This window comes from Varroa jacobsoni, unplaced genomic scaffold, assembly GCF_002532875.2.
Source record: "Varroa jacobsoni isolate VJ856 unplaced genomic scaffold, vjacob_1.0 scaffold_568, whole genome shotgun sequence".
In the NCBI taxonomy this organism is placed as follows: Eukaryota; Metazoa; Arthropoda; class Arachnida; order Mesostigmata; family Varroidae; genus Varroa; species Varroa jacobsoni.
Window position 1 is genome coordinate 361,739 of NW_019213470.1, and position 20,128 is coordinate 381,866.

The window sequence follows — 20,128 nt, forward strand, 5'->3', positions numbered from 1 at the left end:
CAAATCCTGTGAACCGTTAAAGACGGGACGTAAAACCGTAGGTAAATCCCATTTTGCAGCCCATAAAGTGTTTCACAAAACTGTTTCCAAGATATAGTGTGAACTTGTAAAGAAGGCTGAAGACTTCATCAGTTTTTTACGCCTTTCCCGTGCTAATTGTCCAGTACTGGTTTTTTGATGCGTTCTTCTTTGGCGGTCTCGTGCTTTTGTTCCTGCGCATTCGTCATAGCCTACAATGACCCGATGCTGTTCGTACAGCCAGCAAATGAAGTGCAAAATATTTGACACGAAGCAAAGTTGAGGGCACAGCTTAAAATAAGATTGGAATCTAAATCTCACGAAAACCCTTGAGGTTAGAAAAAAAGGGGTGACATATTACGCCTGAAAAGAGTTACTTCAAAATTGATAAACACTAGTCAAAGTGCTGAATAAATCATTGCCTTTTTTCACGCTGGAATTTTCGAAACAGAATAGCGCATTTGTCTATTTAAAAAGGTCCCGCTATCTGTTCTCATAATGGCTTAATGGGTGATGTAGCGTGTTCACTTTAGGGACACGTCATGATTTACGTTCAAGCCCGGGCATAGACACACTTCGTTTCGTACTGGAAGAAAACCAGTTGATGGTATGCCAAACTACGATACCGGTAATAAATTTTAAAATAAAGGCACTTTTCTCACGTAAACGGCTGGTAGCTAAAACGTTGGTCAGTAAATGATCTTAGCTTCACATGTCTTAGCTCATACACCCCTTCATCTAACTCGTACGCTTGTCCTATTTAGCTAATTTTATTAACTCAGATAATTTTATCATAGATGTACTACTGTTTAGAAGGCCGTTATGGCCACTCTCTGACTGTAATCAATTAGAAGAGCTTGATTTGGGCGGTGGAACGGCCTGCTGTCGTAGCTTAAAATAAATACCCTTTAGTATCGTCTTGAAGCGGTACAGAACGTTGCTTCTCTGTACATGTCGTTCACCTGCTTCATGTAGTTTCAAATATATTGTACGGTATTCCGAATATGCTAGTACGAGAGTTTTGCCGATCCTTTGTGTCGGTCGTGCTTTGCGGTACGACTGTCTACGTATGCTCAGTTGTTACGAGGGCGGTAGAAAAGCCATGTACTAACATGTTCATCGCCGAAATGGTTTTTTTTTTTTTCGTTTTTATCGTATAAAGTTTCCCGTAATCTGCCGAGGTTCATAGATAATTTTTGGGTTAGCTTTTGGGGCGGCACCCCTATACTATGATAATCCGAATTGTTTAGTATTATCATTCGCAATACGGTACATGGGTGCAATTTTCAATACATATAGGTTGCGTTTGGCATATCAATGCTACTGATGATACTTGTTGCTGGCAAAATTGGTATCGTTAGCTTTGTTTGCTAACCTGCTATAGTAGAATCCTGTATCAGTGATCAGTATACGAAAAATGTATTTGCGTATCTTACTCTTTTTTTGCCGCCTTGAAAATATTTCATATAGCCCTGGTCTTTTAACATGTACAAATCAACAGCGCATAGCGACATCTACAAATAATCGAAAATAGCACCTCGCCATTGAAATGCTATGAATTTCATTGAACCAAAAGGATGACCGAATTATTTGTGCAGGCATTGCGGAGATAACTATTACCATGAGTCGGAGTCATTTATGCATTTTTTCCTCGTAAGGCGCAAGCTCGTACTCCCTATTGTAGCCTAATAACCAGGCGGTGCTCTGGTGCACAACAGGACTTAACCTTTGAGCTACCGTTTCAAGGACGTAAGTAAATTACAGTACGAAAGCAAATCTCACGCTACACAAGCCTTCTTACAATAAAACCAAGAATGACATGAACGATAAACATGTCCTATAAGGCTCAAACCTGGAATTTTATTGTATATCATCGTATGTATGTAATTATTTATTATTAAACCCTCGCCTTAGCTCACTGAAAGATGACTTCACACCTTCTTTTATTTTTTAAATTGGTTCAACCTTTCTCATTATAGAAATTCTGTATTCAATCGTAATTAAAATTCAAGGTAAAACGTGCTTTCTTCTATCGGCACCTCGTGGCATAAAATACGACTTATTATTCGTCTATCTACGGTGCCATTTAGTAGCTGCTATGGCGCCAAAGTCAGTCGGACCGTTGAATTTCAACGTCAGAATATCAATCCACTTATCTGTCTCATGAATAAACCAAGGGTCAATCCTTACGTGCAAAAAAACTTTCTGTCCTACCTTTTTTTCAACAGAAATGTTGCTAAACTAGCTGACAAAGCTGGAGTAAAACTTTGGATCCTAAATAGATTTCAGACAATCATTAGCATTGGTAAAGTTTCCGCTACGTAGGCCCTTCTTACGGAAACAGTCTAGCGTGATTCTATGCTGCCGTCCGCTATGGCCCCATAATCGAAAATAGATTTGTCTCAGTCTGCTGTTGATCAGAATCTTAGAGACGTTTGGTTGTTGGGTTCCATTTTGTGGAGTCGCTCTGCTAAACACACTTCTCTATAGCTGTTACATACAATAGGCATCAAATCAAATGTCTTACGTTTGGCTCTGTCAAAACATCGACGAGCAACGCCGTAAGTGCAGGCCCAAACTTGTGCAGAGATATATGCATGAATGTCCTGCTCTGCATGAAGTAGACATTTTCAATGCGTAACTTGTTTGCGTACATTGGCACGACAAGTTCAAATAGGCCGACCATACGTTACGCTATGCTGTCAGCCTTAACATCAGTACTAACATTATACAGCAGTTTACCTATATATGTAAAATTCTCATGTTTTTAGAGACAGGAAGAATCTATATACAGATTCACATTATCGAGGAGGCCTTTAATTGCAGTAAGTGCCTGATCCTACTCCTGATTTCTCCTTGAACGTTGACGCGGTCATAGCCAAAAATACTGTCATATAATAACTACCTACTTTGATTTGAATAGCAAGCACAGAATAGAACTGTACTATTTGAAGGTGAGTTGGCATCTACCTATTCGTACATTGCGCTGTATGGGCTGCCTGTTGAAGTTTCTTGTGTTGACTAACAAAAAAAAAAGTATCTAATGTAAACCTCGAAAACAGATCTTTTCTATTGAGTCGCCGATTTTTTTAGAAATTTCTAATTGGGGTAATACCCTCAGTTTGGCTAACTCCGCTTCCACTGGCTGCTACGGCAATTACACCGGAAGATACGGAAGGGGCTACGAATGCAAAGGTTACGCCATTAGCTATTACAAAAAGCTACGAAAAGTACGAAACTTTTGCCTATATCGGTTGTGGATTGCATGGCTAGAATAAACGTCAGACTATACGCTGCTCGAAGATGTTGTCAGATCTCACACCTGAGAACAATTAGAAAAAAAATAATGTTGCTAATGGTGATAGCGTCACCCGGGCCCGAATCATTTATGGAAACATAAATAAATTACGTGGCTGTTTATTGGCTACATAATTATTAATATGATATATTCGTTTGTAGGGGCTAAATTTCAGCATAGACACATAGCCTTACCTAGACAAGCGTAGCCTTAACGACAGTTTACTCCATTTCTAAACCTCTAGAGATCGAACGTAAGCCAGTTTCAAACAGGTGCAGTCATCAATCTTCATACTCGAATTGTATCTCTACATTCTCAGCGCCGTTTAATCTTCATCGGCGTTTATGAAGTTACCCTACCTCATTGGCCAGAACTATCAAGTATGTGAAAAAAAACCAAATGCACACGATATTTATTGTTGTATATACACAGAATACTTGAACTATAAGTTAATAGGTTCTGATGAGCTAGTTCCATCTTTCTAGAGTGGCCTAGTCTGGTCAAGGTGCGTAAGTGAGTTGAATAGGAAAAAATAAACTAAGTTTATAAATACCTAAACTAAATAAGTAACTGAATTAAACGAATGTGTAAATCGGAAATGATAACGTACTATGTTTTATTATAGCAAGATAAGATTTATTTTGAAAGAGACATTTTAAGTAATTGTCTGGTACATTCATTAAGTTAGCCGTATTTATCTCATCATTACTACAGGTGTAGATTGCAGCTTGTTGTTTCTTTTAAGTAAGGCCATGGTTACCATTAATGTGTGTTAAAGACATCAACAGGGGCGTAAAAGGCCACTCCAATTCCCTATAGTGTAGATAAGCTGCAGTAAATGACATCCATAGAGATACAGAAAATTTTGTCCTTGGGCTAAAACAAATAATAATGCACTTTGGTTGACACTTATCGGATAATAGCAAGTACGAGTTATTATTATTGCTCGATGATGCGATATAATAATATATTATAATTAGATCAATGCTCCATCATACGGCAAGAAATAATGCAGTTATATATACAAGAATATATGTATATATAAAGACATAGGAAAGTTTGGTTTAAGTAAAATAACCAAACGTACCAGGTGACATAAGTAAAAAAAAAAGTGAGGTACTTAAACAAATCAGCTGTCATAACTTCAGTTGTTGCCCATAAGATAAGGGTCCTAAACCAAGATCATCGGGACCCAAAATTTAAAGCCAGCTAAATTAAGCGCATGCGTGCAAACATAATTTCACTCGATTTATTGCATGTGAAACACTTAACTGTTTCTATTATGTTTACGCATCGTATTTGTTCAATAGTCAGAGTGAGTTAGTTATCAAAGTTACGACAGCTCGCTGGAACTAAAGGCGTGTTATCAGTCTGCTTCCGGCTGTGCCGATCCTGATAGGTGGGTGGAATTGAATACGGTACATTAAAACAACTAATTTAGGACTTTGAAATCCTTCGAAATAATGGGATTTTCTGAAATAAGCATAGCGAGTTCCTTGCCACTTCGTGTTTCAACATTAACAAATACGTTAATTTAACGGAGCCCATCTACCGTGACACCGCAGTTTAGCCTCTCAGAACCCCAAAAAGGCTTCGATTCGGACTTCATGACACTAACGTGAATATAAATTCATCTCTAGTGCCTAAAATACCAGGTTTATTTAGATAGACTGATCAGTCAGCTCTGCTGAACGTTTCTGCCTATGATCAAACGCCTACCGCCTGTGTATCTCTATGTTAGTATGTGTAAATATGTTAGTTACTTACATCCGATCTTCGACTTAAACAACGCGTTGAAATACCAACTGCTTGGAGGCGCAGTAGCAACATAAACCCAATCGTAAATGTAGCCATTCAACGCACTCTGCGACCCAATGCATCCGTGTGTGAAATGAATCTAGATTGGCTTGGAACGAATCAGCCAACCTATACGATATTGCAGCTCGAATTTGTTCCATAGGACTTCTTTCTTTTCCGCACGCAAAGAAAGAAAGGTCTATGCAAATTAGAGGTTGTTGGGTGAAGTTCATATTTACACGGGCCCTTAATCGATGCTCTACTTTTATGTATAACGATAATGTCGCCTGAGCTTTTTTATCAATGTAAACTATCAACTGTCGCATATACAACGATTGTTACATTTAACGCAGTTAACGTACACTGCTGCAACCTCGGCAGCACAGAAACACACTGTTTGAAGGGTTTGTGAATAACTAGGCCATAAATTGAAGCAGATCGTTCAAGTTTGCTGCTTAAACTATTAACGAAAAAAGACTAACAGGGACCTGAGGGGTTTTCTTCCTTAGCCTCTGTCAGACATCTAAAGATGTAAATCATGTTTACCTACAAAGTATGTGAAGCTGAATAACGTAAGATTTATTGAAAAGGATGCTTTAGTTATCGTTAGTCTTTCTGCCAAGTTCCGATTTATGTTATACGGCAAAAACTTTCTCGGAAACGGAGGACAATCGTCTACCAAGTTGGCCAGGAAAATAATGTAACACACGTGATGAAGCGTAATAGATGCGAGAATTTCTTATTTGCGATTTCGAATGAAGACCGTAATCTACGTAAATGGTGCGTACATTGAATAAATATGACCGCTAGGCATAGCACTTTTAACGCATGCAAAAAATCGTTGAAATATTTATGTTTAATATACAGTTTTGGACGTAGATGCCGCACTCCATATATACGGTATTGCATGGGAAAGTACCGGTGTACCATGACGTTATTAGTAAAAGGCCGAGAGCTGACGATTATTATCTTTAGTCAGTTAAGTTAAGCCTGCCAAGCTGAATGCATTTGCCACTAGAGCAGCCTTGCTCGTTTTAATTAAAGCGAATTTGATCAGAGGTTACGTTGAAGTTATCGAACTGGTGCTGCCCTCTTTTGGCGGCTGGCTGCCACGAGCTCCATGGTCGATTTCTATATGCCATTTTAAATCAGTATCGCTTTCGTTGGACTCTAGCACAACTTGTAACAGTTCTACGTAGAAAATAGTCTGTTGCACGCATGAGAAAAGAATTATCTAAAAAACGTTTACCACTATTTAGTATTTGTCTCTTATAACGATCAATGATCAATTTCCGTCTCCAATACAGTACAATATCGTAATATTGCCGGCTCATGACTTGGTTAGAGGGTATCTTTCCGGGCTACTGATAATGACTATCAAAATTCTGCTTAAGGTTAACTCGATCATATAGAAAGCTAGCGTTTAATAGGGATTAACCTCAGTTAAAAAAAGAAGTGCATATCTAAATCATAGGGCTAGATTCTTTACGAAACCCAATTAAAGATACGTACTGTCGATGCCATACCATCCAAGCTACAATGTTCACTACTACGTTTCTTTTATTCGATACAGAAAAGTAAAGTAAATTACAAAAAACTTTTTTTTGTATTTTACTGGCTACTTTTAAGTTTGAGCGTATTGGGATTTAACTTCTAGGTACTTCTCAAGGCCTGACACTTCCAAGGCTTTAGGAAACTTTAGGAAATATGTAACTATAAGTGAAAGTCTGTGCGTGTAAAGAAAAAAGCTGCTTTCTAACGTATATCAGTTGATAGTTATTGAAAAATAAAATATTTAAAAGTAAACTGGCAAGAGTGGCATCAATCTAAAATAATTAGTATTCATGAATCAAATAGTAAACAATTGTAATTTGACTTCTTAGCTTCCCAATAAAAACACTTCCAGAACTTGTTAATAAAACTTCGTTTTATTGAGGTAGTCTCCATCGGCTGGATCTCACATTCGATATTCTTAAAAGCATGTGTAATTTATTCCTATGTCGTCAAACATGCGGTAAGTTCGAGCATTTGTTACTAAATTAGCAAATAATCCAGCTAAAACAATTGATCCCTTCTTGAAGGTATCCATCCAGTCGTGTCGGAAGGATCTGCGTTACCATGCTTTACAATTAAAGCTTGTTTTTGGTAGTTTTCTCCCTTTAAAAAACTATGCAAATTCCACATTTTTGCTCAGTAGAGTACTGAGTTTGAGCCCAGTTACTGGTGTGTCAGTGTTTGACGGTAGTAGGCATAGTCATATAAGTGATAATAACAGTGATACAATTTATGTAAGACAGCAATCTAAGGTATTCTAGCGAAAAGCATCACATATAGGAATATCAATTTTACAAAGTTCGCTTTTTCTGTAGAAAATAGTAATGATTTACAAAATTCGTCTTTGACTTACCTGTTAGCTACGAAAAATAGTTAATAACAGGAGGTTATTATATTTGCTTGCTTTAATTATCCATCTCCTATAATTTTTACGATCTTAAGCTATTTATTGAGGGATGGACATGTTGATTGATAAAGCGTCCACCAGCAACCGAGCGTTAGTGTATGCTTTGCCCCCAGAGTACTATGTGTTACAGCTAACTATTTATAATTCATGAATACTTGTGGCCTACTCCTTTCCTCTGGTTTGCTGCTCTATCGAACACGTTTACCTGCATCCGTTCACAGGAGAGCTTTGCTAATTTGATATGAAATGACTCCCGATCGACGCTACCAATATGAAATACTTTAGTGAACAGACAAGGTCAGGGAACGTCAGGACACGTGTAGTAATGAGATGCCTCGAAAATAGGCTCAGTGTACAATTACAGTAGCACGAACTGCGACCTAGAAGTGAAGATGAAGTCTGTTTCCTTTGTAATATTTTTTTCTTATAAATAATAATGCATGAATGTCTTACAACATTTACTTTTCCTTATAATAACTAAAATATGTCTTAAATGACTTTTGATTGGCCCGGCGTTAGATGATTTCATTTTATACAGAAAATGGAGTCAACAAAGTCCTTAAGGCTTTCAAGGCTATACATATATATATATATATATATATATAACCAAGTGCAGTGATATTTCACTAAAGCAATCTTTACGCCGTTTGCTGCCATTGGAGCGGCTGAATTTGTTATCCACCTTTCAGCCTTCATCGATTACATTACTATTTGCTTTAGCAAGGTCAGCGTTGGCCAACCTCAACTATAGTAAAGGTAAATACGGTCACAGACATGGCTACAGTGGATACGGTGAAGGGGCTACGACCATGCAGGATAGTAGCAGGTGGCAATTATGTTAAAGGCTACGTTGATCATGGCCGCGAAAGAGCGCGTTACGCCGGCTTCGGTGTAGGTTACCGAGGCAGGGCTCACGGAAAATGTTGTCCCGTCGCCTATAAGAACAGTCATAGAGGATATAACTATGAAGAAGGCTATAGTGGCTAGCTACGGTTACAGCAGTAATAGGAACTATCACGGCTAACTGAAACGCAGTCTAACGACGCAAAAGGTGACGTTGATGCCCTTAAGAGCGTTGAGCCCTAAGGGGATGCAGTACAATACGAAAATGTCAGGAGATCAGGCGAATTAGGGAAATTTTCCAAATCAGAACATACAACGACTGTGTAAAAATGTCAGACATCGTATAAATACTCTAGTGAATATATTGTAAAGAGAAATGCTTCAAATAATCTCAGCTCAGGTGTCGAAAATCATCGCCAATGGGTGCCGAAATATATCTCAATGTACATTACAAATTGCCAACACTATTTGTGTTTAACTGGGTTTTCGATTTTATCATATTACATCTATTTTTGCCTCGGGTCCATTATAGTACCAATTTTGCTGAACGTAGACGTGCGTTAGTGCCATTGTAGACAATCCCGTTATCTACAGTGCTTCGAATATGGCGATGGCATAACTGATAGATTTAGTTTCGGAGAAGAATATGTATGTGATGTTCTTGAACGGCTCAGAACGAGCTCTGTCGCACAGGCTTACCTGGGTTATGGTGATGCATCTATGTGCATTATGCCAATAAAGAGCTCAAAAGTAGTTTTTTTTTTCCTTTATTTAATTTATCATAACAGATCCCAAGGTGCCGCATTAAAACTTAGTAGTAAAAAAGAAAGTAGTTGCGAAACAATAACACCAACTTTTTTTTTGGGAAGTCGCCGCTCGTAGTGTATTTGCGTTAAAAGACGAACGAATAAGCCGCTATCTCGAATGTCGATTGTACAGACTGGGGGCCTTCAAGTCGATCTCTAACTGACCTCTAGTGCTTCTCTCTGAAACGGAGTTCTCCATTTGAATTTTCTATGGTCCTACGTGCTGCGTAAATCTTACTTTATACCCGCAATATACTAGGAATTGGTTTTATCCTAGTACAGGCCTTACTACCCAGAGACGCTGAAGAATTTCAACTCTGACCAAATGATATCGAATAGGAACCATTCATTCATTCATACCAGAACTCGGCGAAGTTTTAATCATTTATTTTTTAGGTGTAGAAAGTTACAGGCCTGAAGATATATTCGATCATATGGAACCCACATTACTGACTGTTGACAACCAGAACAGTACGCGATGCCCAGCATTTTGCCAAACTGACTACTCGACCACAGATAGTCGAACACAGCGAACCTTTCGTTTTTGTTTTACATCTTTAGGATGTTTCTATGGGCGGCATTTTCTATCTTTTACCGAGGCATTGTTGTAGATCTGCAACGTTCGTAAACGAAGAGATGTATGTTCGAAGACCGTTAAGCGTCACTTTTCTTTAAACAAAGGCAAACCTAATCGGCTATTAAATCATCTGCGATGCTTTCTAGCTTTCTAACTTTCTCCAAATTACGTTCATATGGAAATCGTTTTGTTGGGGTAAAATGAGAATCAGACTGGTCGTTAGTCTTTAAGATTTTATACCCGGATATGCCAAAAGACTTCGAACGAAAATGAGTATCAAATCATCAATAAATTGTAAAAACTCGAAAATCTTAGGGCATTTCTTTGAAGGCTTCGTCAAATCTAAAATTTTAAATTATTTTTATATTCACATATTATTGTTTTGCATTGGTATTTGAAAAACTCACATTTCCAATCGTGACCCATGCCAACGTTGCCTGCATAAAACAGTTTAAAAATAGAAAATCTTTTTTATTGAATTTTTTTGGTCATAACGTATACGATTCGGTAATAAAAACGTTAAGGCAAAAGCTCAAACCTTCGATTATCGTTTCCAGCAAATACTATATTTGAGTTATTAAAACATAGGTATAATTGAACGAGTTATTTTGTTATATCCTTCATAAACATATTAGTACAGCAAGGATCAAGCTTACCGATAAGTGTTTGCCAGCGACATCATTCATATATAATCTATTGTTCTCCAATAATAAAATTAACTGTTTATGAAGATGCTCTAAATTTTGCGGATAGAGAACGCATAGAAGGTCACGCTTTGGAATAGTTAGTCACAAAAAAATGTTTTCATTGGAAGTAGACTATCTCCAGCGTCAATTCAATGACTGCAAACTAACTGAACTTACTTTCGTGCGAACTTACTTAAAAAGTATTGATAGAGGTGGGCCGTATCGTTTTGCTAGATTGCATAACAGGTCCATAAACACACACACGGGGACGCTTCGTCGACTTTCTCAGGAACAAACAGGCTTACCGAGCTAAGCAAACAACTCAAAAATTGTGCCTATGTGCTCAGTGAAGGGTTACTTCATCAAAAGATGATACATAAGAGTATGATCTACTGCTTTCCTTACTTGTAAATGGCGTTTACATTTGTATTTCAAATGGTACGGCTAAATAACACCTCGTTCCTGTAGCAAAAAGGGAGGTGTTAGAGATTCAGCATCTTTTCTCACAGGTCTGCTAATGAAGGTGGCCAAACAGCAAGTGGTTCTGCCAAATGGCTACAACATTGTTTTTGTGCAAAAGACTTGACTTTACGAAGGCAGCCTTTAATTCGGAAGCTATTGGGTTGACAGTATGGGACTTTCAAGCGAACTCTGCAAAATGAACCGCCTAGTGCGTCGGTAAAAATTTGACTATATCAGGAAGATTCTTTCCGGACATTTATCATCAGCATTGCTTCAAAGAATAACTTTCATTGGCCCTTTTATACTATTTACCAAAACGTGACCAAACTAGCAAATACTATGAAGCCGCCTGTTATATTGGTTGGCACAGGCTTACGTCTTTATTCTTCGGACTTTGTTAGTTTTATAAACTGTAGATATCACAGACACAGTATTAGACATCAAGTCTAGACATGTTTTGTTCCGATAAAGTCCCGGGGCTCTTAAGGCACATGAAAGTTTGCGGCGTTACACTCGATGTATGGACATGTCTCTGTATAATATAAATTTGCACCACCTTTGAATCACCTAATTATTTTCTTCCTCGCCATCATAGTTTATAAACGGTGTAGCCGCGGTTCTATAATGATGCCTGGCTTTCGTCCACTTTCCGTCATCTTTATGCATCTCACTCATCACTCTACGTAGGGTCTTCATTTTGAGAACGGGGTTTTGACCAAAGCTGTCGGCCAGCCTTCTTAGCTCGCGCATTGATACAAAAGGAAGACGAATCTGATCTAGAATATGGGTGAGTGCGGGCTCTCTTTCAGCCGGATTGATTTTTACCCAATTAATTATGATCTCTACAACATCATCCTCGGATTGAACAAACAGATCGTCCCTTGAAAGCACGTTGAGAATTGCTTCAGGACGAATGTCTCGAAGAAGTGGCCGATTTCGAATGAGGTCTTGAAAATGCTGTGCAAGAAAGTCATGGCACATGTCGAAGTGTCCTTGTAGAGCAAACTCATGGGCGTCAGCATAATGCTGGCCAAAGTTTTCCCAAGAGAGGTCTTTTGTAGAGATTTCAACACAGAGAGCGATAAGCGACGGTACCTGGAACTGGTTAGCCAGACTGAACACTTCCTGGAAACTGTCCTCAGTTATATGCACCTCTCCAGTATAAATAAATTTCAAAAATCTTTCAACTGTGAGCAAATCAAAGTCCGGTACATTGACTTCATTTTCAGAAGACTCGATAAAGTCACACCGAAACATCGCTTTGAAGTAGTCACTTGTCGCAATCAACACCGCTTTATGAGCCTTCACAGCGGAGTCATCAACAAAGAGCTGAACGTCACCAGTGTCCTCGCGCTCAATAAACAACTCCATCAGTTCCTTTTGTTCAATTGGCACTAGCTTTCCTCCAACAAGGAGATCCTTTCCTTCAGCAAATCGATCTTCTACAGGTACGAAGTAAATGTCTTCCATCGCAGTGACTTGGATCTGGCCTTCACTCATATTAAACAAATACTATCGTCGCTGAGACTCGACAGTCAGTTGATTTCATAGCCACCGAGTCGCAAATAGCACGCGCGAGCGGTTAAAGACTCGTCAGACGCTTCTAAACATCAGCTAGGTCGATGCCGCAAAGAAAACCGACGCAAGGGCAGACTCTAGAATACCAGCAGTATAAGAGTGTGAAATCTAGGCCTGAGTCGATTTGTGGGCTAGGGTTAGTGACGTCATACCTTAAACAACTCTGCTTCCCTGACCGAAAAGAAAAGTCAACCGGCCGTAGATGATGATTCATTCTGAAAGCAGCCGTATCGCCATTTTATGGTAGAATAATACGCTATAGCGAGCCATATAGCGGAATGACTTGATATTATCTTGTGAAAGAACTTTATATTCATTAGAGTAACTTCATGTCCAACAATGATATTTTTCCAATCCAAATTATAAAATTAATGAATACATTTAGATCAAGTACATTTTAGTAAACTTGCCATAATTCTTTTAAACCGTACCTCTCTATCTGTGTTCACTGCCTTAAGGTACATCATTATCCTTGTATTCGATAATCGGCCTAGCGTAAGTGGTCACAAAAATTTCGCCACCCTGGGGAATAACGTAATACATTTGCCCAGCCGTTGTTATACTGGTGCACTCGTGTTTGACTCGTGAAGTATAGTCAAGTATTCAATCTTCTCCTATGATTATGGCAAGCCTCCAGGACGTTCTGAAGACATGAGTACGTTTAAGCTAAAAAGAGGGTAATAAGTGTACCGAAAATGTCCGTGGTATCCTTGAAAATACAAACGAATGACTATAACAAACAATTGCCTTTTGGATGACAAGATGAAGTTAGTTCTTTTGAAGCTTTTGATGAAACAAACTGAATTCTGTTGACGCATAATAGCGTCAACGAATTACGCCGAGTACTTCGTTCGATGACGCTCAAAAAGATAACGCTTTTCTAGAGAAAAATCAAAACGATGGCTGTGGGTTAATTCAGAGGGATTTTCAAAAGTCTAAGAGTTACAAAACTCGCCCAAATTATCAGAAAGTCTCGTTCGTCCGCTCCTTAGGAAATGGGGAACGAACTGATGTTGGATAGTTTGTACTTCACGAATTAATGAATGCTATTCAATTGGCCATCTAGTTACTGCATGCTCGTTCGGAACTTAATTAGAAATTACCTAAGTTAGACGATCGATTTCGTATGGCACATTTCATAAAAAACGTACTTATTTTTTTTTTGATGATAATCATTTTCTAATTCCGCTTCGGTAGAGATTTTTTGGCAGGCCATAATAGCCACTCACTTAGCGGATTTGCTGGCCCTTTTAATTTTCTTGCCAATATCAGCAACCTCTCTCAATGGCTTCATGGTCGATGAAATGAATACTCCGCGATAACGTTGTAAAACCTTTTTATTTCAATTATTTTTTGTCGCCGTGATTCGACACTTTATAATCGGTAGTTGCCGCCGCCGCCTACTTTTTTCGGGAGTAACCTTCAGCACATACTTTCTACGAATCGGACGTTAGCACACTAACCGAGGTCAGCTAGAAGGACTTCAATAGAGAAAAAGGGCCGGGGTGAGGTTACAAGCAGTGTCGTAGTACGTCGCACTCTGCAACGTTCTCAGTTCATTATCATGATTATGATCGTCGTGCTTTCGTTCCTTTCTAGCGCTACAAGTATAGGAGGGTGAGGAGTATTCGGAACGACACGTTAACCGCGTTGTTTTTTCTGTTATTGATGCCGTTTCGTTCTTTGGCTCTGTTTGTCTCGCCTCATTTATTCGTTTATGTTAATTCGTTACACGATGTTTCTATCGCTTGTTACGATCGTGATTGTAATTCTATTGTCAATATCAGGATTTATCGGCCGCTGTTGAAACTGCTATCGTTGTTATTACCAATGCTATTGCTGAATTCTGTTATTATTTGTGTGGAGATACAGTAATTTTAGCGGATAGTTTTAGCTAGTAATCGATCTATCTCACATTTACCCATATCCGTTGTCAACATGTACACAAGATGGGTGTGTGTCTGAAATTGGTGGATATCCATAACACGAAATGAAGTATCCCTCTTTAATTTTTCGCGGTATCTATTTAGCTGTTCTGCTATCGATTGCAGTGGCTTTATTATTGGTTGCTCTTTTATTTCTCTGTTTATTGTTATTGCTGGCACATCTTGCTAGTCTAATCGTATGAATGACAATCTTTCGATAATAGTAACAATATTATCATAATACAGTAGTAATAGATAACATACAATACTAACAATCATCATACAGGGTCGGCTGTTATTTTTTTCCTCTGGCGGGGCCTGATTGATAACAGTGTCCGGCCACCAAATGGTTTTTGTCTTAAGGTCGACAAAGAAACCACGGTGCATAGCGAGATTAGTGTACGGGATATAATCTCGTCCATTTCAGCGTTATCATATAATTGTTCTCCTAGAAGCACTGGCTGTTAGAGGCACCAGCTAATGGCTGGTGAGCGCTAATGGGTACCATGGCTCAAATGTACGGAACAAGTTGATACAATATCCGCAGACCAATAACAAGCTAAAACCAAGTTCTTCTTTCTAAACACACTCCTGATAGAGCTGGCAGAACAAAGTAGCGAATCAATTCCGTCTTCCATTCCGTAATTCTTACGGCTGCTATTATTATTATTATTATCAATATTGTATATTTAACGACGACAAAGGTTTTGCACGTCGTCAATTGAGCTAACCATAACGAGTGCTATTACATACAGAAATTACAGTGTCGTGATCAGTTATAATATGGTGGCGACATTAGAATAGATGGAATACGATATTTAATTACTACAGCAGCTCGGTACATTTTTTACGCCGTTTTTGAGAAAAAGTAAAGCATTGATATCGCTGATATCGGTCCTACTAGATCAGAGATCTGCGTAGGTGGCCGTTAAAGGGCTCTGTGTTTGGAGTACACAGCTTTATAGAAAACCCAGCATAGATTTGTTCTCTCGTATGTGCCTTACGCTCATTTGAAATAAAATTTATAAAATCTGTAAAAAAGAGATTGCATGCAGGACAATGCCTTCTAAGCGGGGTCAGCCACTTCGTCAACGCAACCTTGAAGTGGACGAGGTCCCAAAAATTCTGACACCTCCGGGAGGTTGGGGTCCGATCTACGCCGGGCGTATCACTCTAGTCATCCTACACACGCTTTTGCGCGAGTCTCAAAGGAAGTAGTTTTTTTTCAGACTGAAATCAGGTTCATGTATAATTAAGGTCGGCCCTGAATAGTGGGTAATGGGTAGCCCTGGGTAATGAATACACTTAAGCTTCGGGCAGTAAGTGCAGGGTCAGTTGCTCCGTTTCGTACTCGAACGCTCGAAGTAGTTATTTCAGATAATCCCTACAAGCCTTCTCGTTCGTACTCAACTGTTATGGTTTCTCTAAGCATATGCAACACCTTCGATCATTCTAGCAACAATAATATGTATAAGCGTAATATATAATAATTATTGTATTTATCATTACTGTTGTGGAAAGGCCCTGGCGAAAGGCCACGTCGACGCTGACACGGCCAATAGCTAGTTTTCAATCTACAAACAAATACTAAGTGGGGCCTAAAATCGTAACCAGTAAACGGTATCTAACTTACTTAGCCCAAGCTACCCCTTAAAGCTATTCTTACAAATTTCCCTCAAATATTTCGACTTAATAATTATCGAAGTTGAAATCTAGATCTAAAAAAAATTGTCTCTAACTAGAGATTTGATGTGACGGAAGCAATCGAAAACCTCGCCTCAAAAATAACGTTAAGCGTTGTTGCATAGATGGCCAAATATAAAATTGATAATTTTAACTTTTAGCTTACCAGTAAACGTATTGATGTAAACTGGGGCCTAAATAATGTGTCGATTTTGAATTTCCTTCGATTTTGCGTAAGTGTAACTTATCCATCGTAAAGACCCATGCTGGCAGTGCGTGCAAAAAGATTGCGAGTCTACGAAACTTTCAATTTGCTTCTTCAAGGAGCCAGTAGATAATCATCTTCTTTATTGTCTTCCATTACAAGAGACATGAAGTTCTTGCCACTTACTGCAAATTATTTCATCGCTAATCTTGCATCCGTTTATTGTTTAATGCAGTAGGACCATTATTCTTTAGATTCATGGTGACCAGCAATCACATCGGCCTCCATTGCTTTTCCCTTTTTACTATTAACCTATTTTCAACAAGAAAGGATAGCCTCGGAAGACACTTCCTATCATTTCCATTATTGATGTTCTGTTTATTTACCATGATCATATCGTTTCACTGTCACCATCACTACCAGTAGTACGGTTAGAAATCACCATATTGTAGCTTATTACTATTTACATTCTCTTACTATCACCACCATTGTCTGTCGCCACATTGTAGAAATAACATTTGTGCTTTTCTTATTTTTGCCTAGGTTTCCTTTTTTTTATAGACTTGATTATTATTGTCCCTAGATATAATCTTTCATTAATAATTATTGCGCATGCAACTGTGTCCTACTCTCATCGTTGCTTGATTGACAGACACACAATGCAGATACATGCAGTCACTGGCTAGGACAAAGGAAGCAGCCCGCCCCCGAATCTGAATAATCCGTGTGCGCCATTGCTCTGCTATTGCTATTTGTCGCTCATCAAGCATTGCTTGTTACACATGTATTTCTTTTTGTCCTCTATTTTACTTTCTAAACCCGGTATGTTCCTGCGATAGGCGGCGATATGTCGATAGGCCGGTGCGTTTATAAACTCTTGCCGCTGGTATCAGATGCAATGTTCAAGAAAGCCAGAGATGGACACCAGATTTTGAGCAGGACCTGTGCGTTACGTTGTTTCATGCTTGTTAGGCTGTTTGTTAATGTCTGCATCAAATATGATCAAACATAGATTGATTACAGGAACATAGGACAGCGTACGACATAGAGAAGGCGCTTTTTTTTTGCTTAGATTTTTCTCGCGTCCGCTTTTGTCGTTTGGTTGGTTCAAGGAAATTAACGGTCGGTGACTTAGATAATATTGAGATCGAGATTTGCCATTGTGTTTGGCTCGTGGGCGCAGTTAATCGAGCTATCTTCGCTTGACGATTTGCTTAGACGAAGGGATGCGTCAGGGTCCGGCAGCGGCGTATGTGGGTTCGATACGGGACTGTTGCATAGGGTCTTGGGCTCATCTCCCACGAACACCGCCTCGGTTTCGTCCGAGAACGTGATGTCCTCGCTGCTGCTGACCACAGACTCGGGGATGACTTGGCCAATTTTTCGGCCTTTGCCGATTTCCCTACGCAGGAATTCGAACTCATCTAGTGTCAGTCGAATCTCCGAACTTGAACTCGACACGTCGGAAATGTCCTCGTGCTTGGCGAACATGCGCTTCTTTTTAATCTTTATAAACATGCGTCCCATGGGTGGGGTCCCGCTCGAACTGGAACTTGAAGATGAATGAGGGAGGTAGGGCATTGCGCTCTTATCGGGACTTTCCAAAGACTCAACCACGAATGTCAATCCTGAGGATGTTGTTTCGATTTGGCGTTCTTTAGAAGCTCTTCCTCGTTCGCTAAACGTACTGCAGGGGTCTTCTGCTCGTAGGCTACTGGTTATTTCGGCTGTTAGGTCTCGTTCAGAAGTGCTGGGAACTTTCGACAGGAACTCCTCGATTTCGGCGCAGAACTCTCGCGTCAACTTGAGCTGTGGTCCTTCATAACCCTGGCCATCCTTATGCTGATCTTGCTGTTGCGCTGGCTGCTGAAGTAACTGCTGCTGCATCTCTCGCTGCAGCTGAGTCTTTTGCTGGGAGGGTGAAGCTGTTTCTGATTTGCCCACATTTTTCTCCTCTTCTACTATTTCTGTTCCGGCCATTGCTTCATGTTCTGGTGCTGTGGAAATGACTGTAAGATGGTACTTAATGGGCGGCTGTCTACCGTTGCCGTTTACCATTTCCTTGGCGCCGACGGTGTCAAACGCCAGCATCGTCCCGGTAGCCGTCGCCGCCGTTGCAAGCACGGCCGTAGTGGGATCGTGCAAAAGCGATTGCAGACAAGCGACGTATGCATCCCTAACGCTTACCTTGGGGACGTGAGTTGACTGCAGAGAAGAGAAATCGTCTCCTTGTTCGGAAAAAACCCTTTCAACGCTGCTACCTTGTGTGTTCGATTTCCTTCTATCTAGTGGCTGAAGAGCTGTACCCCGGTCGGAGCTGGTGCTCTGTTCCGAATAGGGTAGATCCTTTCTGGCAGCGTCGTCCTCTTGAGAGTTATCATCATCCCCATCACCTTCTTGATCCTTTGGCGAACTGACGAGGCTCTCCGAAGACATGCTGAGGGTCGCGGTCGCAGCTGTAGTGGTAAGAGCGGCTGCGGTTATACTACGCAGCGCTGATGTGGTTTCGCGCAGACTTTGTAAAAGCGACATTACTTCAGCGCCTTCGCTCTTTAGCACTCGCTCATATTGCTCTTTCAACTCAGTGTTCAACGCAAGCGTTTCCTCCAGTCTCTGACACTCCTGCTGGACGGCTTCCAATTCAAGCTCTTTGAGAAGTTCAATTTCTTCAAGATTGCCCTCGAGATGCTCAAGACGGGCTCCCAAGTCACTTTCTGTTTCCACTAGGTGGCTGCTACTGGGTGCTCCCTCCAGAACAATCATCTGCAACACGGACTCAGCAGAAGGCTCTACGGCGGCCTCATCGAGGAGCTGCGCTCTGTTAAAGTCCGCTAGAATTTCGTGCGGCAGGTGCGGTGGAGGCATTTCAGATGGCGATTCGACTGCCACCTCTGAAGTGACTCCCAGTAGATGGTCTTGTTCGGCATAATGTTGTTGTTGGATGTGTTGCTGTTGTTTTTCCAATTCCTGCTGCTGCTGTAGTCGTTGCCGCGAGCTTAGCGCTTCTTCAGCTTCCTCCGCCTCTAAGCTCTTCTCAATTTCGCTCCGTTGTTGCCATAAGTGGCGCGCTCTTTGGCGCTCCCGTTGCCTTCGCATTTCCGTCCATCGTTCACGGATTTCGCTCTCAAAAGTCCCATCGATGCTGTCGTCGCGACTAGAATAGCTGTCGGCCGCTGGCAGTTCACCCCAGCGGGCGTAATTCACCTTGGCTCGCTTCTCGCTTGAGGAACGACATAGCCTCTCATGATCCGGTGACGTTCGATAGCGACTGCGCGGTTCACGGGGCTGTGATTTATGGCGGCGTATCTGTGACTTACGCCTTTCGTACTCTTCTATTTCTGTCTGCTTGTATTTTATCTGTGCATTAGATTCACGGCGATAATGCAACGTGTAGGGCACTTCGTTCGACTCGATCGAGCCGTGTCGTGTCAATCGACCCCCGTTGGTCGGATCATCACTTGGATCGCTTCCGGGGAATAATCGGGAAGCCCGAGGTTGGCGACCTTGCTTTTCGGATAATCGAGGTTCAGGACTACGGCTCTGGGCCCTGGTCCGACCACGATGTAGCGGACTTTCGTTGTCCGATTCACGGTTCGCGTCGTGCACTGCTCCTTTGGACGCTGTCGACGTGTCCAACGGCAGCGTGATGTTAACCGCTGGATCATCTAACGACTGGTTGAGAACACAATGATACGATTCATGTGAAATTGTATCATCTTTGTCGATATTGTCTGCCGAAACGTTCACCCTGCAAGGATCAGATGTTTTAGGCAAGCAGACGACAGAAAA

At 40.5% G+C, this 20,128-nt stretch overlaps 2 protein-coding genes across 3 annotated transcripts in view; both read right to left on the bottom strand.

The window, feature by feature from the left end:
• Positions 1 to 7,019: 7,019 nt before the first annotated feature.
• On the bottom strand, positions 7,020 to 12,573 carry LOC111261561 (kelch-like protein 40). The gene has a single exon (XM_022835154.2). It carries the CDS (start codon positions 12,446 to 12,448, stop codon positions 11,516 to 11,518), a length of 933 nt encoding a protein of 310 aa, XP_022690889.1. The 5' UTR covers positions 12,449 to 12,573; the 3' UTR covers positions 7,020 to 11,515.
• A 1,272-nt stretch (positions 12,574 to 13,845) lies between these two features.
• Positions 13,846 to 20,128, bottom strand: part of LOC111261555 (uncharacterized) — a 134,960-nt gene continuing 128,677 nt past the window's right edge. For both annotated transcript variants that reach the window (XM_022835148.2, XM_086968755.1), the window contains one exon: positions 13,846 to 20,087. In XM_022835148.2, coding sequence (XP_022690883.1) covers positions 17,471 to 20,087 — 2,617 coding nt within the window. In that variant the 3' untranslated portion in view covers positions 13,846 to 17,470. The remainder of the gene's footprint in view (positions 20,088 to 20,128) is intronic.